Source organism: Drosophila santomea, chromosome 2L (assembly GCF_016746245.2).
Source record: "Drosophila santomea strain STO CAGO 1482 chromosome 2L, Prin_Dsan_1.1, whole genome shotgun sequence".
Classification (NCBI taxonomy): domain Eukaryota; kingdom Metazoa; phylum Arthropoda; class Insecta; order Diptera; family Drosophilidae; genus Drosophila; species Drosophila santomea.
The window spans coordinates 10,434,530-10,453,940 of record NC_053016.2 but is presented as its reverse complement, the minus strand read 5'-3'; the positions used below and the strand labels follow the sequence as shown (position 1 = coordinate 10,453,940).

Here is a 19,411-nt window from a genome sequence, read left to right as displayed (position 1 = left end):
GCTAATTGCTGAACCAACCTGAAAAGATATCCCCGGATGCGGATTGAATCTGTGGAGTGGATGAAACTCCTTGACTCATGTCAATGCCAAGCCCAGTTTAATCAACGTTCCACAGACTTTTTCTCCCTCACTTAGTTTTTGCCGGCATTTTTTAAGTCCTATAGTTTCGCATACTCTTTCTGTAAGTTGCCTTTTAGGGCAAATGTAAAACGGATACTCTAAATATATATTTATTGAACTTCCTTTGAAGCAAATAGTTTTGAGGAAATGTATTGAATAAATAATTCATAAATATATGTATGTATGCACGCAATTTCGTACTACTTATTATGATTTATTTAAATGCAAGAGGAATTTTTTATCAATTATGAAATAATTAAATTCTGTTAAGCATTGAACAAATAACAGCTTACAATAAAGTTGACTTGTGACCATATTATTTTCATTTTTTTCGTAAGATTTTTTTCGTAAGAGTATTCGCATTGTAGCCTCGTTGTTTATCTTTTTTTGTATATGTGCAGCTTGATGTCGGCAAATTAATTCAGGAAATTCAATAAAAACAAGCACCAAAACATGGCAAACAAAACTCGTCGAGTCGTCGAGAATTTGCCCTCAATGCTCGCAGCTCCGTGCAATCAAAGAGTGCATAGATAAATCACCCGGCCAAGAGGGCCTGGGACATGGGTGGGTATTTGGGAGGGGGTTCTGGATGCCTGTGCCGGGTGGCGGGGTGGCGGGGTGGCGGGGTTGCGGGTGGCGGTGGGTTAAAAAACACGGCCAAAATGTCAATGCAAATTTAATGGCTGACAATTTATATGCATGCCAAGTGACTTTTGGCCAACTACTGAACTTTGTGTGAATGCGAAAGCAGCCGGGGAACTGGGGACAGTTTGGAGCAGCAGCGGCACAAAAACCGGATGCGGATGCAGATGCGGATGCTGGTGGCTAGATTCGATGGTTGGGCTAGAAAAAAGTTCCGAAGGTGCCAAGTGGCTGTCAAACTTTTGCCAGCCAGGCGAGTTGTTGGAATTCTCCTCGCCCAAATCGAATCGAATCGAATCGAATGGAATGAAAATGCGAAATCGAATGGAATTTCTCGTTTGTCCTTGCCGCCGCGGCTCATAAATTAAGCCAACGCATCCCCCTTAGCCGCCGCGCCGCCGCCCATGTCCTTCCATGTCCTTCCCTGCACTCCATGTTAACATTAACGGTTTATTTATGCCGCCGCCGACATTTAAAATGCATTTCCTGCGACCAGGTTGGCCCCGCTGGTCCTCAGATGAAAGCAGCTGGCCAAGAGAAATGGCCAAAAAGCGATGGATAAACAGAGCTGGCAAAAAAGAGGATTAAGACGCGCTGCACGAAGAAATAACTTTAAGACGTGTATTTATAACGCAACCGGGCAACTTTATGGCGACGCATCGGGCGCATAAATACGGCAAGGTGTCGACGTGACTCCGGAAATAGCCGGTGACGTAGTCCCCAAAATGCCTCCGGGAGTAGTTGAGAACGCCAAGAAGTGGGTCAACTAAAAGTTAAATTTAACTTTGAACAACTTTTAAATGTGCTTTATGTGTTCTTACTCATGCCGATTTTTGATAAAAATAATTAGTTCCCATGTTTTGGCATAGCTAATTAATATAAGCTAAGTACCAAAAACGATATTAAATCCTGAGTATAATAATAGTTTCAGACACATAAAGGAGTAATTGTTTCGGTATGGAGTTTAACACGACTTCGACCACTTGCCACATAGCCGTCACTTACGTCTCACATTTGTCAAATTATGTAATTTGCCTACACATCTGGTTAACAGTATCGCCACTAAAACGCAGTCCCATCGCTTCTTAAATTAGCCCAAATTTTGTGGTCAAGAGCCCTTTGTCGTTATCAATCAGCCGCATACAGGACACTCACAAGTGGTTAATAAATTATTAATTAGGTTGAAAATCAAGACAGCAATGTCCATGATTGATGGGCATTTGCAGAGTGGTGGAGCGAACTTAACCAATCGAAAGGCAATAATGCCCATTGTGCCACTTGGGCATTCGGTTTCGGTCTTCTGGTCCCATGATTTCCAATGAAAACAACAAGGGGGCCAGTGCAATTGGATCGGTTTTGCAATGTGCAGCGTAACAAAGTCGCTTGTGTTTTGGCCAACGGCAGCAACAGAGGCAAGAAAAAGCTCCCAAACCGCAAGAAGTTGGCCCGATCGAAGGGTTTTTTGTCGGGAACAACGTTATGCACTTAAAGACAAAAGAAATACGGCAAACAAGCCACCGAAAAATAAAAAACAAATAACAGAGTAAAAAGGGTGCTGTATTTACAAACATTTCGAATGTTTGACACCTCTTACAATGTGTGTATTATTATTTATAAATTTAAGCATATATCAAATCCAATTGGTGAAATTTGAGGTACTCAAAATCAATTTATGCAATGCAATATGACGCGTATTGAATTTATCCTAATCAGTATCTTTGTTGATACTGATACTAATATAGAACAGTACCCAGGACGAGCTAAAACGTTTAGAAGGAATATTGAATCGAATTATTTAGCGCAATACATACCTTTGGAATACCTACTGCTAAACGCAAAACACCGAAACGAAACCCAAATAAAAAGGGGTGCAAAAAGCTGGCAGCAAAGTTGGCAAATCAGCCGCAAACTGCGGCAGGGCGAGAAGGGTTTGGATAAAAAGCTTCGGCGGCTCGAGGCGAGTCCAGTAGACTGCGATAAGCGGGCGTGGCAGCCGCACCAGGAGCAGGGGCAAAATAAGCGGCCAACAGCAGCCAGCCAGGATAACAGGGAGCAGCAGTGGCATCAGTGACATCAGTGGCAGTGGCAATGTGGCCGGCTTGGCAAGTGATAACGCTGCTGGGGCTTCTGGCCGGGGCTTTGGCCCTCCACTCGACGCCAGATGGGGCAATGGCCATAAGCGCGGCGCTTCTCGGCCAGGACTTTGAGGATTTTCAGCCATACTTTGGACATAAACAGGAGCAGGTAAGGAATTCTGTATTTTATGAGATTAAGCTGTCGTTAGGAAAGAATGTTAGAAATGTGCTATAAATTAATTTTAATTCAATTTCAAAATCTTTACTGCATTGTGTTCTTTAGCAAGTTGATTTTGAATAGAGTAATTAATAGATTTTAATAGGTATGAATATTAAGTATACGCCTCATAAGCCCTACGCCATGTCAAAGTCGCATTTCAATTCAATAACTCATTTATCCATATTACCATTTACCATTTACCATTTACCATTTAGGAAGAGGATCAGCTAGTGGCCGCCACAAAGCACGAGGAGCACTCCGAGGGCGGCGAGGAGGAGTCTGGGGAGGAGCACCACAGCGAGCACTTCCACAAGAAGGGGGGAAAGAGCAAGAAGGGCCACAAGCATGGCGAGCACTCCGAGAAGGGGGAGAAGGGTCACCACGACAAGGAGGGCAAGAAGGGGGAGCACGGCGAGGAGGAGGGTCACGAGAAGAAGCACAAGCACACCGAGTCGCATCACAAGAAGAAGAAGAAGGGCTCCAAGGGCGAGAAGGGCAGCGAGTTCGAGGATCACGGCTCCTACAAGAAAGGACACTCCATCAAGGGCAAGCACAACGTGCACAAGCTGGACGAGAACAAGAAGGAGAAGAAGTTCTACGACGAGGATCACAACGAGGGCGGCGAGGAGAAGCACGGCGGCTTCGAGGAGTCCAAAAAGCACAAGAAGGGCAGCAGCTTCAAGAAAGGGCACCACAAGAAGGGCGGCCACGAGGAGCACTACGGCAAGAAGGGGCACAGCAAGAAGGGCCACAAGAAGAAGGGCCACAAGGGGCACAAGAAGAAGCACGAGGAGTCCAAGAAGTGGGGCCACAAGAAGGAGCACGGCAAGAAAGGTGGCGAGGAGCACAAGAAGAAGTGGCACAAATCCCACAAACAGAGCAGCGAACACGACCATGGACATCACTAAATCTGAAGGCGACCTTTCATAATTTTTGTTTTATTTTATAAGCATTAAAAACAGATAACTCAGACCCAGTTAAGAAGTAACTTTTTTACTCAGCGGTTCAGCATTGTAGTTCTAGCTTTATACAAGTAGTTAGAGCTAGTTTCCAAATCAACCAACAAAAGAGTTTAGCATACTGTAAGTCACCTCCATAATAGAATTTTCTTCGCAGAATCTGTTCCAATGCAGGATATTTAATTGGAAGTGCAATTCATAAGCCCTTCGTCATGCAGATAAATGATTCAAGAGGCACAAGGACCATTCGGGTCACTAGAAATGACGTTCATGCCCCATATAGCCCAGCATGTATGTACATGTGTGTACGAGTATAATGAATACAAAATGTCATTTGGGGATTTGGCATAGTTATCTTTAAATTACGACCCGAAAGCAGCCACTACTCATGTACGCAGCTGCTTAGAAAGAGATTACGCAGGACCCACAAGCTCATCATGCTGATTAAAGAAAACATAATTAGGAGGCAAATCGTAGTCATCTTTGGCCAAGGGCTCACAGTTCAATTGGCGATGCTGGGTCCTTCGCCTTTCGTCCTTGCACACCTGCAACCAAGCGATGGCCAAGTAAAATGGCTAAGTGAAATATGAATGTGCCAGGACTAAAGAGTGAGACGGAGCAGGGCGGACTAACCCGTTCGTGTCAAAGGTTAATTACGCATACTGCATGTCATTCCCTTACCCCTTACTCCCTCCGCCTTCCTGTCGCAACACACACACACACACTCAGCTAGGCACTCCAGCTCCAGCCCACATATACGAGTAGTGTGCATGTAGCAAGTTTGCTTAGCCATTTCCGGTTCGATTTTAGCCCAAATCTTGTCCATTTTCTAGCCTAAGCAAACAAACGGAAACTGGCTTAGTTGGAGCAGTTGGAGCCGTTGGGGACTCTTGGCGAGCGGCTCTGTTTGGTCTCATATGCTAATCCCTACGAACAGCGTCATAAATCATTTTCAACCAACTGGAGAATGGATGGTGGCCGGTGGCCAAGGGACAATGGAGGTCGGGGTTAAGTAAAGTTCGTCTGGGCCTAAAAGCATTTGAGGATGCCCTCTCAGCATGTGAGTTCAAGCACACATCCAAAGCGCATCTTGATTTTGTCTATACAATTTATGGCATGTTTTTATTAAAGTTAAGAACATATTTTGATTTTGCATAAAACGTTTGGTGTTTTGTAGATTGAATCAATTGCATGTGAACAATTTGTATTTATGAAATGCAGAAAATCATACAAAATGTATATAAAACCGAAAACGATCAATTCAAATTATCAGCAATGCACATCCTTTCATAATTTTTTAAAGCATTAAAGGAACAGTATTTTTAGAAGCCAAATTCCAGTTCATGTAAGCAAACGTGCGCATTCTTCACGGGGTTTTCCTTCTTTCCGGGGATGAGTTATGCTGCAATCTGTGGGAAGCAGGGTATAAACAAAAGTATGCCAGATCCATAGGGATCTGGATGCTGCAATGCCCCACAACAATTGCAAGGACCCATAACAATGGCATGAATATAACAAAAGCTGCAGTCCCATAAGCAGCCAAAAAGAAGCTTCAACTGGGGCTCAAGAAGCGAGTTATTGTGTGACTCAGCCTCTGTCTTTTTGGATTTTGAGTGAGTTGCAACTGCAAGGTGAACAGTCAACAGTTGAAATTCGCATAAGCACAACTACACTGAAATAAAAGCGACTGCTAAAAATGCCAAACTTTTAAAACAAGGCAAAACAGGTCTAGAACTAGTTTGAAATGTAGTCAGCCATTTAGATAATATAACACCTTTTAGTAAAAGTGTGATAGCTTATTGAAATGCGTACTTCTCAAGTAAAAACAGTACATTTTCAATTAAAATGCATTTTCTCTCTGTGCAAATGGTGCGTATTTGTGGTATCTGTTATTGTTTTTGGAAAATTGCCTGAGCTGCAACGACAAATATGGCAGCAGCAACGAGAATCCCACATGGCCAGTGCAAATGCATTAAGGAAAGTGGCTGAGAGTGCAACAGTGGCGCCGGCTTTAAGGGGGGTGCTACTCACAAAGGGGGTGCGCGGGGGTGTTGGCAAGGAGGGGAGCTAACCTGGCGCTGCCGTGTGGCCTGGTGTACCAGCACTAAGAGATCATAATTCACACAAGTCGGCTAATAATTCAGTTAAGTTGAAATGCGCAACACACAAGTTGCACAGCTTCAACGGCAAGGGGGGGGGCAGGGAAAGCGAACGCTGATGAAGTTGGGCACAAACGGGGGGCAGGGGTCAGGGGGCAGAAGGGGGTGGAAGGGGGTCGAAGGATAAGTGCCACCACACACACATACTCGTACGCTTGGGAGCCATTTGGAGGAGCGGAGGGGCATGGCGAGTAGCTCTCCAATTTGGGTTTATGGCCTTTGTTTGAGAACTCGTTATGGAGGAACTATCAGTTGCGGTTCGAAATGATCCATAAATTAATATTTAGATATGCCATTTAAATGTATAAAGTATTTGAAACCGAAGTTCGAGATAGCGAATTGCAACACTTAACGATTTCAATTAATTTTATTATAATATATATATGATATGTAATAGAATCTTACAATAAATCTTACGATCTTAGAAGTATAGTTTATATTCCTCAACTTAGTAAGAGTAGCATGAGCAAATTTACAATTATTTTTCTGAGCTCAAGCACTACATGTGAATTAGTGTGGTTTTTACCAGCTTTTTAGTTATACCATCCATTTTAATGTTCAATTTCAATGTTCTTGCAAATTAGTTTCAGTCTCCCACGTGGTCGAATTTGTGTGGAAAAGTTTATTGCTTATAAGGACCAACTGCTCGACCTCCCCGTTGGTCCTGAATGAAGCCCGAGTTTCGGCCATGTTGTTGTTTGGCTCGTTGCGCTGGCCAAGTATTAGCTCTGTTTGCTATGGTAAAGTGCATCCTTTTCCTTCGCCCAAAAGACTTTACTGAAACTAATTTTGCTGACTTAATAAAGTATGAAATTACAGCCAAAAATACGAAAGGCCGCCACAATACCTTAAATCGCGCACTCTTTAAAAGGTACAATCATTTTGTTGTTTCCTTAGTTGTTGCTGTAGTTTTGTAAAACTGTAGTTTTATAAAAAAAAATACAATATTGTTTGATTCAAAAATGTACAAAACTCCGTTGGGTTATGTAAATTGGCTCATCATTTAAATATTAAGGCCCCCGAACGGCAGGAGTGCAACCATTAGAACCGAGCCCCAAATGAGCTGGCAGCCTTTGAGCCTAAAACAGGGAGCGATGGGGCAATGCATCTGCTTGGGAACAATTAGTACAGCTCGTAAATATGCCAGAATGCGCTCGGATGCATCAATGAATGTGTCAATGATTAGGCACGCCGGGACAAAGGACACGATGCCCACGATGATGGCGCAAATCGCAATGTTGCACTCCACGTTCGCTGGTCGCTTCGGGGGGTGAGGAGGAGCAGTGCGGGGAAGGGGAGACCTCATCGCCTAATGCAACTGCAGTGAAATGGAGTAGGGCAAGGGGAGTGAGGGGTCCGATCGCCGACGGGAAGGCCATAATCATGCGAATGGGAACAAAGGACAACGGCTGCCACAATATCCAGTGCACTGGGAGAAATTTTATAAAAATATTCAATAAATTGAGATATTTAAATTTAAGTAGTTCCATCTGAAAAGTATTTAATTGAGATATTTCAGTTTCCAAGTATTTAATGTATGTGTTTAATAAAAATATTCAATAAATTGAGATTTTTAAGTTTCCTAATAGTAGTAGTTCCATCTGAAATCCATTAAATGTATTTAATAAAAATATACCTTAATTGAGATATTTAAGTTTTCTAATAAATGAGATAAATTTCTATTTCTATTTCTATCTGAAAAGTATTTAATAAAAATTAAAAAACTTGAGATATTTAAGTTTCCTAATGATAAATAGAAATTCCATTTAAAATATATTGTAAATAAGATGCATTCATAAATGGGTAGTCTACATTATACACCCAAATGACATCTACACATTTTTTTAAGTATCATTGAGCTGATAAGCAACTCGTGTTATCTTTCAGATAAGAAAATAACAAAAGTGGTGAACATGTGAGCCATTTCCAATCGTATTCATAATGCATGGCAAACATGCAGAGAAACTTTTAATGCAACTATCCACTTTCCAGTATAAAATATGAATAAGAAGAGTCTGAACATTGAATATTTTCTAGTGCACACACCCACATGCGGCGAAAGATACACACACACACACACACGTGGTAGTGCCATCGCAGTCAATTTATTGTGACCAATATTACGCCGGACTGACTCGCCGGATAGCTTCCGTTTGGCGGAGGCCACAGGGAGGGGGGTGGCAAATGGGAGGGGGTGGGGTGCACTGGGTGCATGTAAATTGAAAATTATGGCAATGCGCAACAAGATTAGCCAATGGCCAATGGCTGCTGGTGGTGCTGGTGGTGCTGGCGGTTCCGAGCCTTCCTAACAAGACCCAAATGAATTTATCGAGAGATGGAGATGTGTGGAGATGGTGGAGATGGGGATGGGGCTGCGGGACGCGAGTTGCACAGACATAAACTAAATGAATGCCCATGGCCGCCAAATGAAGTTATGACTTAATGTATACAGTTATCCATATATGTATGAATATGGAGGTCGGGGAAAACGGGCAGATAGCAGTCGAAATATCTCTCTGTTATACGGAATATAAATACATACTCGCACTCGTATAATATGCAGATTTGGAGCAAAAGTTAGCACAGCCTAGAGCTCAAAATGAATCAACATCAGCGAATAGAAAGCAGTAATACGCAAAATTATGAGCATTTTTTTTTCTGACTAACAGAACAAATCAGTTTCGAAAATATACGGCTAGAAATAAAATGAGTTTCTGTTAAATGAAATGTGTCTGATATTCAAGAACATGTATCTTAGTAACAAACGAAGTTTTCGATGCTACAAGAATACATCCTAGAAGGTTTTCACACTAAAAACTTGACGCAAATGGTGATTTCAATGCATATTTTTGATAAACACGACAAGGATCTCATGCAGGACACTGACACACACCGAAAAACACTGGAAAGTGGCACAGGAATCGAGTGGATGAGGGTGTGCACATCCCAGCTTCGATGTGTCAAATTCATTCCACTTTGGCGCTCTGCAGTCAGCAGAGTCAGTCGAGCACTTTTCTGCGCCATTTTGACACCGAATCAGAATCCGACACACTCAGTCACTCACTCACACTAACACTCACTCACTTACTCACACACACACACACACATCTGCAGTGCGGGGAATCCCCGCTCGCAGAGCTGATAGAAATTTGCAATGAATCGCAGGCAGAGATCCTCATGCCACATTCACTGCTGCCTTATTATGCAAATGCTGCGACTCGAGATGCGCTCTCGCCTGCCAACGTCATCGATTTATAAGTTATGCAAAGAGCGGGAGCCAGAACTCACATACCTACCCACTGGCATGTCCTTCGTATCCTTCACAGCTGGGAAACATCGAGGCTTTCGCTGTTCGACTTCTATGTTAGCATGGCTTTACGTTGTAGTTGCCACTTTTGCTGACTGCAATCCGAAAGTTTAACTAAATCAAGCTGAGTGCAGCGACACTGAAAGAAACTTAGCGGCACTCATCAAATAATATATGCACTTAATTATACATATGTAAGGGGCACAACGCTTTGAATAAGTTCAAACCCCTTCGCGATTTAAGGGAAGGTAACTAAAGTGCACTTCAATTGCTATCTTCACTATCAAATATTTCACGTAATGATTTCATACAAAAATAATGATTTATATACATTTACACAGTTATCGAATTGCACGTAATATAATTGAAATGAATATTAATTTATATTTAAAGGTGGAAAAAGAACAATTACCAATGGAGAATATATATACATACATACGTACATATATCAACATACTGGAAATGTTTAAAGTTTCAATTAAAAATGAATTTGGCTATGCGAATTTAGCTTTACACAGAAGAACGCTGTTAAAGAAATTACATAACTAGTGCATTTTGTAGTATTGATAACGTTAACAAAGTATCTTTGAAATAGCACACAAATTATCTGCACGGTTAAATCTTAACTTTTTTGCCGCTCCATTCTCATTGATTACTGCCGCACAAAAAAACAAAGTGGGGCAAAAATGGAATCCTAACTAGAAGAACAGGAGATAGAAGAATGGATAAATGGGGTAAATAGAAGGGCAGCAAAAACTTAAATCATTGGCAAATATCTGTTTACGATGCGGATTTTAATCAACGTTTTTGCCACCGCAGTAATTTTCATTTTTTGCTTAACATTGTATTAAACAAAACTAAAGAAACGTTGTGAAATAATAGAAAACACCGTGTTATTGCACTAATGGTTAACTTATTAGGCGACCCTCGCACATTATCGCCAATTAATTAATTTAAAATTGCCTTTTAGGGCATTTAAGTAGGGAACTAATAAAGTGTGTAATTAATTGATTGCCATTTTTACTGATGGCATTTTACATCATGCAAAATACAAATGAATTGTTTTGCATGATTTTCCCTATAACATACGAAGGTAACTTAAGTATTGATTTAAATGGAAACATAAACATAATGTTAATGTGGTTAATGTTTTCTTAGTTAAACCTAAGATACACGATTTTGAAAGTTACCCACGAATTGCACATTTCTTTTACGGTACTTACATGCAGTTGATTTAGTCCGATTAATACTTGATTTCATTAATTGTATATTAATAACCTATAAATGAAATCGTTAAGTCCCAAAACTTCAATAACAGCCCACGAACTTCTTTAGGCCAGTGTGACCCCACCCGCTCTTCAGCTCTCTTTCGCTCCGTCTCGCTCCCGCACATCGATTGGCGAAAGCTCCGCTCGCACTCGATATCAGCTCACAACTTCGCTTGCAAGCTCGCCGCGGAAAGCTCGCGATCACACGGGTCGAAATCGAAATCGAATCGCGGTAGGGAGCTTTTCGAAGTGCGAGCGTCGACGTTTTATTTCTGCGGCTCAGTCGGTTTTAGTTCGTTCTGTTGGAGAAAAGCAGCAATCACACGTTCGCAAGGTGAACGCGAAGACACAGCAAAGTAAGACCCCCCACCACCACACACACCCGCCCAAAGCAAATAAGTGATCATAAATAATGGTTGCAAAACAGTTCTGGGCGATTTAAGCAATTAGCAAAAGAAAGCGGCATTGAAATCCGTCTTGAATTCGCCCCGAAAAAGTGACGAAGCAGCGATCAAAGCGCAGAGCGAAAACACGCACACAGACTGCAAGTGTGTTAGATAATAAGTGCAGCGCAAGCCCAAAACTTGAGTAAAATAATCCCAGAAAAAGCCGACTATAAATTAGTTTTCGAAGGAGCTTGAAAAAGTGCGGTATGAAAACGTGAAAATTTGCGCGTGGAAAATTATTTTGCCTTGTCAGCTGACCCCCTTCCCCGTGTTCGCTCCGTCTCTGTCGCACCGCGGGTCTTGTGATCGCCGCCTCTCTGGCGCTCGCTTGCTCTCCCGTTTAAAAACTCGAAATACAAGTGGGAGTTTTTCGTATTCCGATAATGAAAAACCAATATGGAGAACAAGCGAGCTGAAAAGGAGGCCCCAAGATTTTTACCATTTCCCTTACCCACTTTTTTTTCATTTGTCAGCTGACGGCAATGACAGTAGTCTTGTGATCAACGTCAAAAGCAATTGTCAAATATTCGAACTCGAATGGAGAGCGAGAGAGCCAGAGCGGAGAGTTACTCTCCCACTCCACTCTCTCTTGTTTTTCTTCGCTGATGAATATGAAAACCCGCATATTTTAAAAAACAAGTTACATTCCTCCGTTGAATTTGTCAACCTGTGTGTGTATTTTCACAGTAATTATTTTATTTATTTTGCGATTAGTTTGATAAATTGCCCTGTTCGAACTTGCAAAGCTCTGTCACGTGAAGCGAAAGCTCTTCTTTTAAAGTTTTACGCAGCATAACCAAAGAGGGGGAGTTAAAAAATAATTAAATCAATCGAAATTAGTAGCTGCTCACTTACCACTTTATAACCTATAATCGAAAAATAGGGAGCTGTGGACTTAACCTGTAAATGCAGCAGATACACCTGCCCATTGTCAGCTGACAGAGGGCCAAGCCAGAAATTAGTGATAAGAATGTGGTCACCTTTATCTTTGCCCTTTTGCAGCCAGCATTTTACAATTTTCCTCCTCTATTTTCCCTCCATTGCAGTCGTTAAAACAGAATAAAGCAAAATGTCCAACCTTAAGCGTTTCGATGATGAGGAGCGTGAGTCCAAATATGGACGTGTCTTCGCTGTCTCCGGTCCTGGTAAGCACCCAACTACACTGACTAACCATAACTCATGCCATCTTAAAGTTAGTACAAGCTATACAAGTAAACTAAAAACCTTAATTCTATGAATTCACATCTACACTTATATTTAATAATGGCGTCTTAGAAAACGAGCCAACTATTTATTATTATTCAACAAGTTGAAACAATAATAATTTTTCAAAATTTATTATTTATAAATAAATACAATTAAATATCATTAACAGTAAAAAGTTGTTGTAAAAGAAAAATATCATGGCTGAAATAGGTTCCGTCTTCCTTGGCTGAGTTATGAAAACTTTATGAGAATCATGTAGCCTCTCTAACGGAAATAACCGCTTTATTCCAGTCGTCACTGCCGAGGCCATGTCTGGATCAGCTATGTACGAGTTGGTCCGCGTCGGCTACTACGAGCTGGTGGGCGAGATCATCCGTCTGGAGGGCGACATGGCCACCATCCAGGTGTACGAGGAGACCTCCGGCGTGACTGTCGGCGATCCGGTGCTGCGTACCGGCAAGCCCCTCTCCGTGGAGCTGGGACCCGGTATCATGGGCAGCATCTTTGACGGTATCCAGCGTCCCCTGAAGGACATTAACGAGCTGACCGAATCCATCTACATCCCTAAGGGTGTGAACGTGCCCAGTTTGTCGCGCGTGGCCAGCTGGGAGTTCAACCCCCTGAATGTCAAGGTCGGCTCCCACATTACCGGAGGTGACCTGTACGGTCTGGTGCATGAGAACACCCTGGTCAAGCACAAGATGATTGTGAACCCCCGCGCCAAGGGAACAGTGCGTTACATTGCCCCCTCCGGCAACTACAAGGTCGACGATGTCGTCCTGGAGACGGAATTCGATGGAGAGATCACCAAGCACACCATGTTGCAGGTGTGGCCTGTGCGTCAGCCCCGTCCCGTGACCGAAAAGCTGCCCGCCAACCACCCCCTGCTCACCGGACAGCGTGTCCTCGACTCGCTCTTCCCCTGTGTCCAGGGCGGTACCACCGCCATTCCCGGAGCCTTCGGTTGCGGCAAGACTGTGATCTCGCAGGTGAGAGGAGTCACTTGAATTGAGAGTTTAAGGAGCGACGCCCCGTGTAGCCTCCATGCACTCAAGTGTCATAAAAATATAATCACTGACAAATCCTTTATTTGCCCGCAGGCTCTGTCCAAGTACTCCAACTCCGATGTGATCATCTACGTCGGTTGCGGTGAGCGTGGTAACGAGATGTCTGAGGTACTGCGTGACTTCCCCGAGTTGTCTGTGGAGATCGACGGTGTGACTGAGTCCATCATGAAGCGTACTGCCCTGGTGGCCAACACCTCCAACATGCCTGTGGCTGCTCGTGAGGCCTCCATCTACACTGGTATCACCTTGTCCGAGTACTTCCGTGATATGGGTTACAACGTGTCCATGATGGCTGATTCCACCTCCCGTTGGGCTGAGGCTCTTCGTGAGATTTCGGGTCGTCTGGCTGAGATGCCTGCCGATTCCGGCTACCCAGCCTACTTGGGAGCTCGTCTGGCCTCCTTCTACGAGCGTGCCGGTCGCGTCAAGTGCTTGGGTAACCCTGAGCGCGAGGGATCCGTGTCCATTGTCGGAGCTGTGTCTCCTCCTGGTGGTGACTTCTCCGATCCCGTGACATCCGCCACTCTGGGTATCGTACAGGTGTTCTGGGGTCTCGACAAGAAACTGGCCCAGCGCAAGCACTTCCCCTCGATCAACTGGCTGATTTCGTACTCCAAGTACATGCGTGCCCTGGATGACTTCTATGACAAGAACTTCCCCGAATTCGTGCCACTGCGTACCAAGGTCAAGGAGATCCTGCAGGAGGAAGAGGATCTGTCTGAGATCGTGCAACTGGTCGGCAAGGCCTCTCTGGCCGAGACCGACAAGATCACGCTGGAGGTGGCCAAGCTGCTGAAGGACGATTTCCTGCAGCAGAACTCCTACTCCTCGTACGATCGTTTCTGCCCCTTCTACAAGACCGTGGGCATGCTGAGGAACATCATCGACTTCTACGACCTGGCCCGTCACTCCGTGGAGTCGACGGCTCAGTCCGAGAACAAGATCACCTGGAACGTGATTCGTGAGGCTATGGGCAACATTATGTACCAGCTGTCGTCCATGAAGTTCAAGGTGGGTCAACAAACAGATGTGGTCATTTCGTAGACACTGTGTAATCACATTTTCCAATCCATTTCAGGACCCTGTTAAGGATGGTGAGGCCAAGATCAAGGCTGACTTCGAGCAGCTGCACGAGGACCTGCAGCAGGCCTTCAGGAATCTGGAGGACTAGAGACCGCGTTGGCCCTACTTTTACACTCTAATCTTATATTTGTTATATAGTTAACGTTTAAAAATGAAAGCAGTCAAAAACCACCCGAAAAGCCTAATCAAACACCAACAATTCCGTGCTGCATTCGATGAAAAACAAAAGTCCAACCAATACCACAACTTCTTGGTGCCTGCGAGAGATGTAAACATTCCGGCCTGCGGTTAATACTTCCCCTAACCACGCCCCCTCCGCCCGCTGAAGGGCAACTCAAGGCAACAACAACTACAACGTCCTGCTATGTACTTCCATTTACAACAACAACGACAACGCACACTTGAATTAAAGTACACGGACACTGGCGCACACACACAACACATACATAAAAGACACAAATACAAATGCATGCATAAATAGTATTATTGTTTAATGAATGGAAATTCTTGTTTATTTGTGAAAAAGTCATGTTTTCTCCTGTTTGTTTGTTAAATTTATGTAAATATTTAAAGTATGAAATATTAAATGTACGAATAAAGTGCAACAACAAATACATTTAATGTAATTGAAAGTGCATTTCACTGGCAGCAAAAAAGGATTAAAAAACTGTGTCATCGATAAAAAGACAATAATTTTGTAACTTCAAATATTTCTGTTTTTCATTATGAACTTATTTTGGAAATTGATTTAAAGTTAAAAGGTGATAAACTTACTATAGTCACTTGACTACATAAACGCACAAAAGCAAAGAAAATATGTTTTCTTTAAAAAAGTTACTATAATATAAAAAGGTCAAATATGCTAAAATCCTATATTAATAGCAGTAATCATCCTAGTCGTTCCATACACTTCTGCCCCTTTTATTCTATTTATTTGACAATATTAGCAAAAATTGTAAAAAGTGAAAAATTGTGTATATATTTAAACGAAATGGAAAAGAAGTCCTGGGTTGCACCGCTTACCTCGTTCACTCAAAGTAATACAAGTCAAGACGACTCCGCAGCCCGCAGCTCGGGATCGTCAAACCAAGATGCGGAGCCAAGGTCCATGCCAAAGCCAGTCAGGAAGTGCACCTGTATCTCCTGCGCATGTCCACGACCTGACCGAAAAGTCCATCCGGTAGTCCCTGCCACCCAGCTTCGCCAACCTGTTGCCGAGCCGGAAAGCCCAGCCGATAAAAACGTTGACGAAGATAGACCCTCGAAACCATCGACGAGAGGGTCTGACCAATCCCACAAAAGCCTTCACATCACCATGGAAGACAGGAATGAGGACTCGGGCTTTGCGATCGAGCAGGTAGTTGAAACGCACAAGTATTCGTCGGATGAGGACGAAGACGAGGCGCCAACGGGTCGCATTTTCGGAGTTTCCGGTCCGGTGGTGAATGCCGAGGAGATGGCCGGGGCAGCCATGTACGAGCTGGTCCGCGTGGGACACTCCCAGCTTGTGGGTGAGATCATTCGCCTGGAGGGCGACATGGCCACCATCCAGGTGTACGAGGATACTTCCGGTGTGAGTGTGGGAGATCCTGTCTACCAGACGGGAAAACCGCTCTCCGTGGAACTGGGACCCGGCATCATGGGCAGCATCTTCGATGGCATCCAGCGTCCCCTGAGATCGATCAGTGAACTGACCAACTCCATATACGTGCCCAAGGGCATCGATACGCCCTCGCTGCCCAGGAACATTTCGTACCAGTTCACACCTGGAAAATTGAAGGTCGATGCACTGATCAACGGCGGGGATATCTACGGATCTGTTTTCGAAAACAGCATGATGCACGATCACCGCCTGATGCTGCCGCCCCGCTGCAAGGGGCGCATCAAGTGGTTGGCCCCGCCTGGAAACTACTGCGTGGACGAGGTGATCGTGGAGACGGAGTTCAACGACGAGATCACCAAGCACTCCATGCTCCAGGTGTGGCCGGTACGCAAGTGTCGTCCGGTGGAGGATAAGCTCCCCAGCACTTCGCCACTCCTCACTGGCCAGCGCGTTCTGGACGCCTTCTTTCCATGTGTCCAGGGCGGCACCACCGCCATTCCGGGCGCGTTTGGGTGTGGAAAGACCGTCATCTCACAGGTGAGATTTAACCTTTTCTGAATGGCGTTTTCCTTGTCCTTGATGGCAAGGATTCATGGCCTTAAAAATTATTATTATTATATGAACTTATTACCCTAGTCCCTGTCCAAATACTCCAACTCCGATGTCATCATCTACGTGGGCTGCGGCGAGCGCGGCAACGAGATGTCCGAGGTGCTGCGGGACTTTCCACAGCTGGAGGTGGAGGTCAACGGCACCATGGAGTCGATTATGAAGCGCACCTCCCTGGTGGCCAACACCTCCAACATGCCGGTGGCTGCCCGAGAAGCCTCCATCTACACGGGCATCACCCTCTCGGAATACTTCCGCGACATGGGCTACCATGTGTCCATGATGGCGGACTCCACATCTCGGTGGGCGGAGGCGCTGCGAGAGATCTCCGGACGTCTGGCCGAGATGCCTGCCGATGCTGGCTATCCGGCTTACCTGGGAGCCCGCCTGGCCTCCTTCTACGAGAGAGCCGGACTGGTGCAGTGCCTAGGCAGTCCCGAACGTGAGGGTTCCGTGTCCATTGTGGGAGCTGTGTCGCCTCCTGGTGGCGACTTCTCCGATCCCGTGACATCCGCCACCCTGAGCATCGTTCAGGTCTTCTGGGGTCTGGACAAGAAGCTGGCACAGAGAAAGCACTTTCCATCGGTAAACTGGCTGCAATCCTACTCCAAGTACATGCGCACTCTGGACACCTTCTACGAGGAGTCCAATCCGGAGTTCAGCCTTCTGCGTGCCAAGGCCAAGAAGGTGCTGCAGGAGGAGGATGACTTGGCGGAAATCGTCCAACTGGTGGGAAAGTCGTCGTTGAACGAGGAGGACAAGATTACCCTCGAGGTGGCCAAGATGCTGAAGGACGACTTCCTGCAGCAAAACTCCTACTCCTCGTACGATGCCTTCTGTCCCTTTTACAAGACAGTTGGCATGCTGAAGAACATGATGGCCTTTTATGATGCGGCGATCCTCTCGGTGCAGAATACGGCGGACAATGAGGCGCGGGTAACCTGGGGATTAATCCGGACAAAAGGCGCTCACATTCTCTACGAGCTGTCCACCATGAAGTTCCTTGATCCCAAGGTGGGCGAAGCGTCTATTCTGGAGAGCATGGACAAGCTGCATGACAATATCCTTGCCACTTTTCGGGATATAGAGGAGAATGTCGAGGACTATTAGAGGTTATAAGGGATAAGTACTGGCTAAATCAAAAATTACATGTATTGAAGCATTTTATAAGGGTATTATTACTGACACTGACTAAATCAAAAATTGCATGTACGAGGCATTTTACAAATGCAAGTGTTTCTAATCTAGTTGCCTGTCATATCATTTTATAACGGGTGTTTTTTTTAGAGGTATAGAACTTTAAGTTGGCATTACTGTTCAAGATGGCGACCGATTTAACAGCTGTCAAGTGATTTATTCTCAGTTTGGTTTGGCAATTCGTCATGCGTGCTTACAAAATCCAACTCGTGCAAGAATTGAAACCAAACGATCATCAAGCAAGGCGTAGATTCGTCGAATGGGCCCAAAACGAGATTGCTGTTGTTCCCGATTTTTCATAAGCCTCCAAGATCTTGTGATTTAACACCGCTAGACTACTTTTTGTGGGGCTATGTAAAGTCATTGGTCTATGCGGATAAGCCACAAACGCTAAACCATTTGGAAGACAACATTCGCCGTGTTATTGCCGATATACGGCCAAATGTTGGAAAAAGTCATTGCAAATTGGACGTCCAGATTGGACTACATCCGAGCCAGCCGTGGCGGTCATATGCCAGAAATCATATTTAAAATGTAATGCCACAAGATTATCTTTCATGTCAATAAAATTCATGTCAATCGAATAATCCATCGTTGTTTTATTGCAATTTAAAGTTCTATACCTCTAAAAAAAACACCCTATATAAAGAATGAAATATTTTTGCTTCGCGCAGATGTTTAATATTATTTTAGCGGTATCTTTAAAATATTTCCATATTGTTGTACCCCGATAGTAAATGGTATAACAAATATTTAGGCATATACCATTATTTTATTAGGATATTACAAGCTGTTTATTAAAACCCAGATTTTATTGAATTCAAAGAGAAAAGCGCCCATTAGATAATTATAATCAAAATAGTACTTACATTTGCCTGCAAACGAAGAAGAAATCCACTTTGAACCGAAGCGCCACCGAACAGCGATTATCGAGTAGTAATTGCACCCAACTTATCGCAATCATTTTCCAGTCGGTGAAAAGTCATTTACCCGCCAACGCGTTTTGCTCATTAGAAGCCATAATGGTGCATCGTCTGGCTGCTCTGAAATGTTCCACCTCCACACCAGCTTCCCTGCGGATGCCAGCCGCAGTTAATCCTTTGCCGAACGTCGGTGGGAACGCAAAGGAGATTTTAAAAAATTTGGTTGATTTATAGGAAAAGTTTGTTAATGCGCCAAAAGCGGCCACGCCCCAACAAAACGGGAAAACGGCGAGTACGAACCGAATTTCCCAGCTCACACCTCTGGCGGCCGCAATCGGAAAAGCAAACGTCAAGGCCCTGTGAAGGGCTTTTTTCCGCAGCAAGGGAGCGAGAGATCGATTTCGATTCAATTAGTGGAAATTAAATGTAAGTATATATGTATGTAGAAGTCGCCACCACGCTCGCTGCAGCGCCCCCCGCCCCCTTGCCACCCACCCGGGGGATTGCGATGATTACATTTCCGCAGC

General features: G+C 44.3%; 3 protein-coding genes across 3 annotated transcripts; all 3 read left to right on the top strand.

Moving 5' to 3' along the window:
- Positions 1–2,850: 2,850 nt before the first annotated feature.
- On the top strand, positions 2,851–3,965 carry LOC120443730 (high mobility group nucleosome-binding domain-containing protein 5). Its single transcript, XM_039622984.1, has 2 exons — positions 2,851–3,006; positions 3,273–3,965. The coding sequence occupies exons 1-2, from the start codon at positions 2,851–2,853 to the stop codon at positions 3,963–3,965; spliced, it is 849 nt and encodes a 282-aa protein (XP_039478918.1).
- Positions 3,966–10,972: 7,007 nt separating this feature from the next.
- On the top strand, positions 10,973–15,178 carry LOC120445398 (V-type proton ATPase catalytic subunit A). The gene is made up of 5 exons (XM_039625812.2): positions 10,973–11,106; positions 12,243–12,341; positions 12,694–13,391; positions 13,503–14,480; positions 14,548–15,178. The coding sequence occupies exons 2-5, from the start codon at positions 12,266–12,268 to the stop codon at positions 14,638–14,640; spliced, it is 1,845 nt and encodes a 614-aa protein (XP_039481746.1). The 5' UTR covers positions 10,973–11,106; positions 12,243–12,265; the 3' UTR covers positions 14,641–15,178.
- A 262-nt stretch (positions 15,179–15,440) lies between these two features.
- On the top strand, positions 15,441–18,011 carry LOC120445389 (V-type proton ATPase catalytic subunit A). The gene is made up of 2 exons (XM_039625798.2): positions 15,441–16,692; positions 16,792–18,011. The coding sequence occupies exons 1-2, from the start codon at positions 15,544–15,546 to the stop codon at positions 17,872–17,874; spliced, it is 2,232 nt and encodes a 743-aa protein (XP_039481732.1). The 5' UTR covers positions 15,441–15,543; the 3' UTR covers positions 17,875–18,011.
- The last annotated feature ends 1,400 nt before the right edge of the window (positions 18,012–19,411 follow it).

Coding starts and splice junctions, on each gene's coding strand:
- LOC120445389 (XM_039625798.2), top strand. CDS start 15,544: ATGGAAAAGAAGTCCTGGGTTGCACCGCTTACCTCGTTCACTCAAAGT. Junction 16,693..16,791: donor GAAAGACCGTCATCTCACAG/GTGAGATTTAAC, acceptor TTATTACCCTAG/TCCCTGTCCAAATACTCCAA.
- LOC120445398 (XM_039625812.2), top strand. CDS start 12,266: ATGTCCAACCTTAAGCGTTTCGATGATGAGGAGCGTGAGTCCAAATAT. Junction 12,342..12,693: donor CTTCGCTGTCTCCGGTCCTG/GTAAGCACCCAA, acceptor GCTTTATTCCAG/TCGTCACTGCCGAGGCCATG. Junction 13,392..13,502: donor GCAAGACTGTGATCTCGCAG/GTGAGAGGAGTC, acceptor ATTTGCCCGCAG/GCTCTGTCCAAGTACTCCAA.
- LOC120443730 (XM_039622984.1), top strand. CDS start 2,851: ATGTGGCCGGCTTGGCAAGTGATAACGCTGCTGGGGCTTCTGGCCGGG. Junction 3,007..3,272: donor TTGGACATAAACAGGAGCAG/GTAAGGAATTCT, acceptor TTTACCATTTAG/GAAGAGGATCAGCTAGTGGC.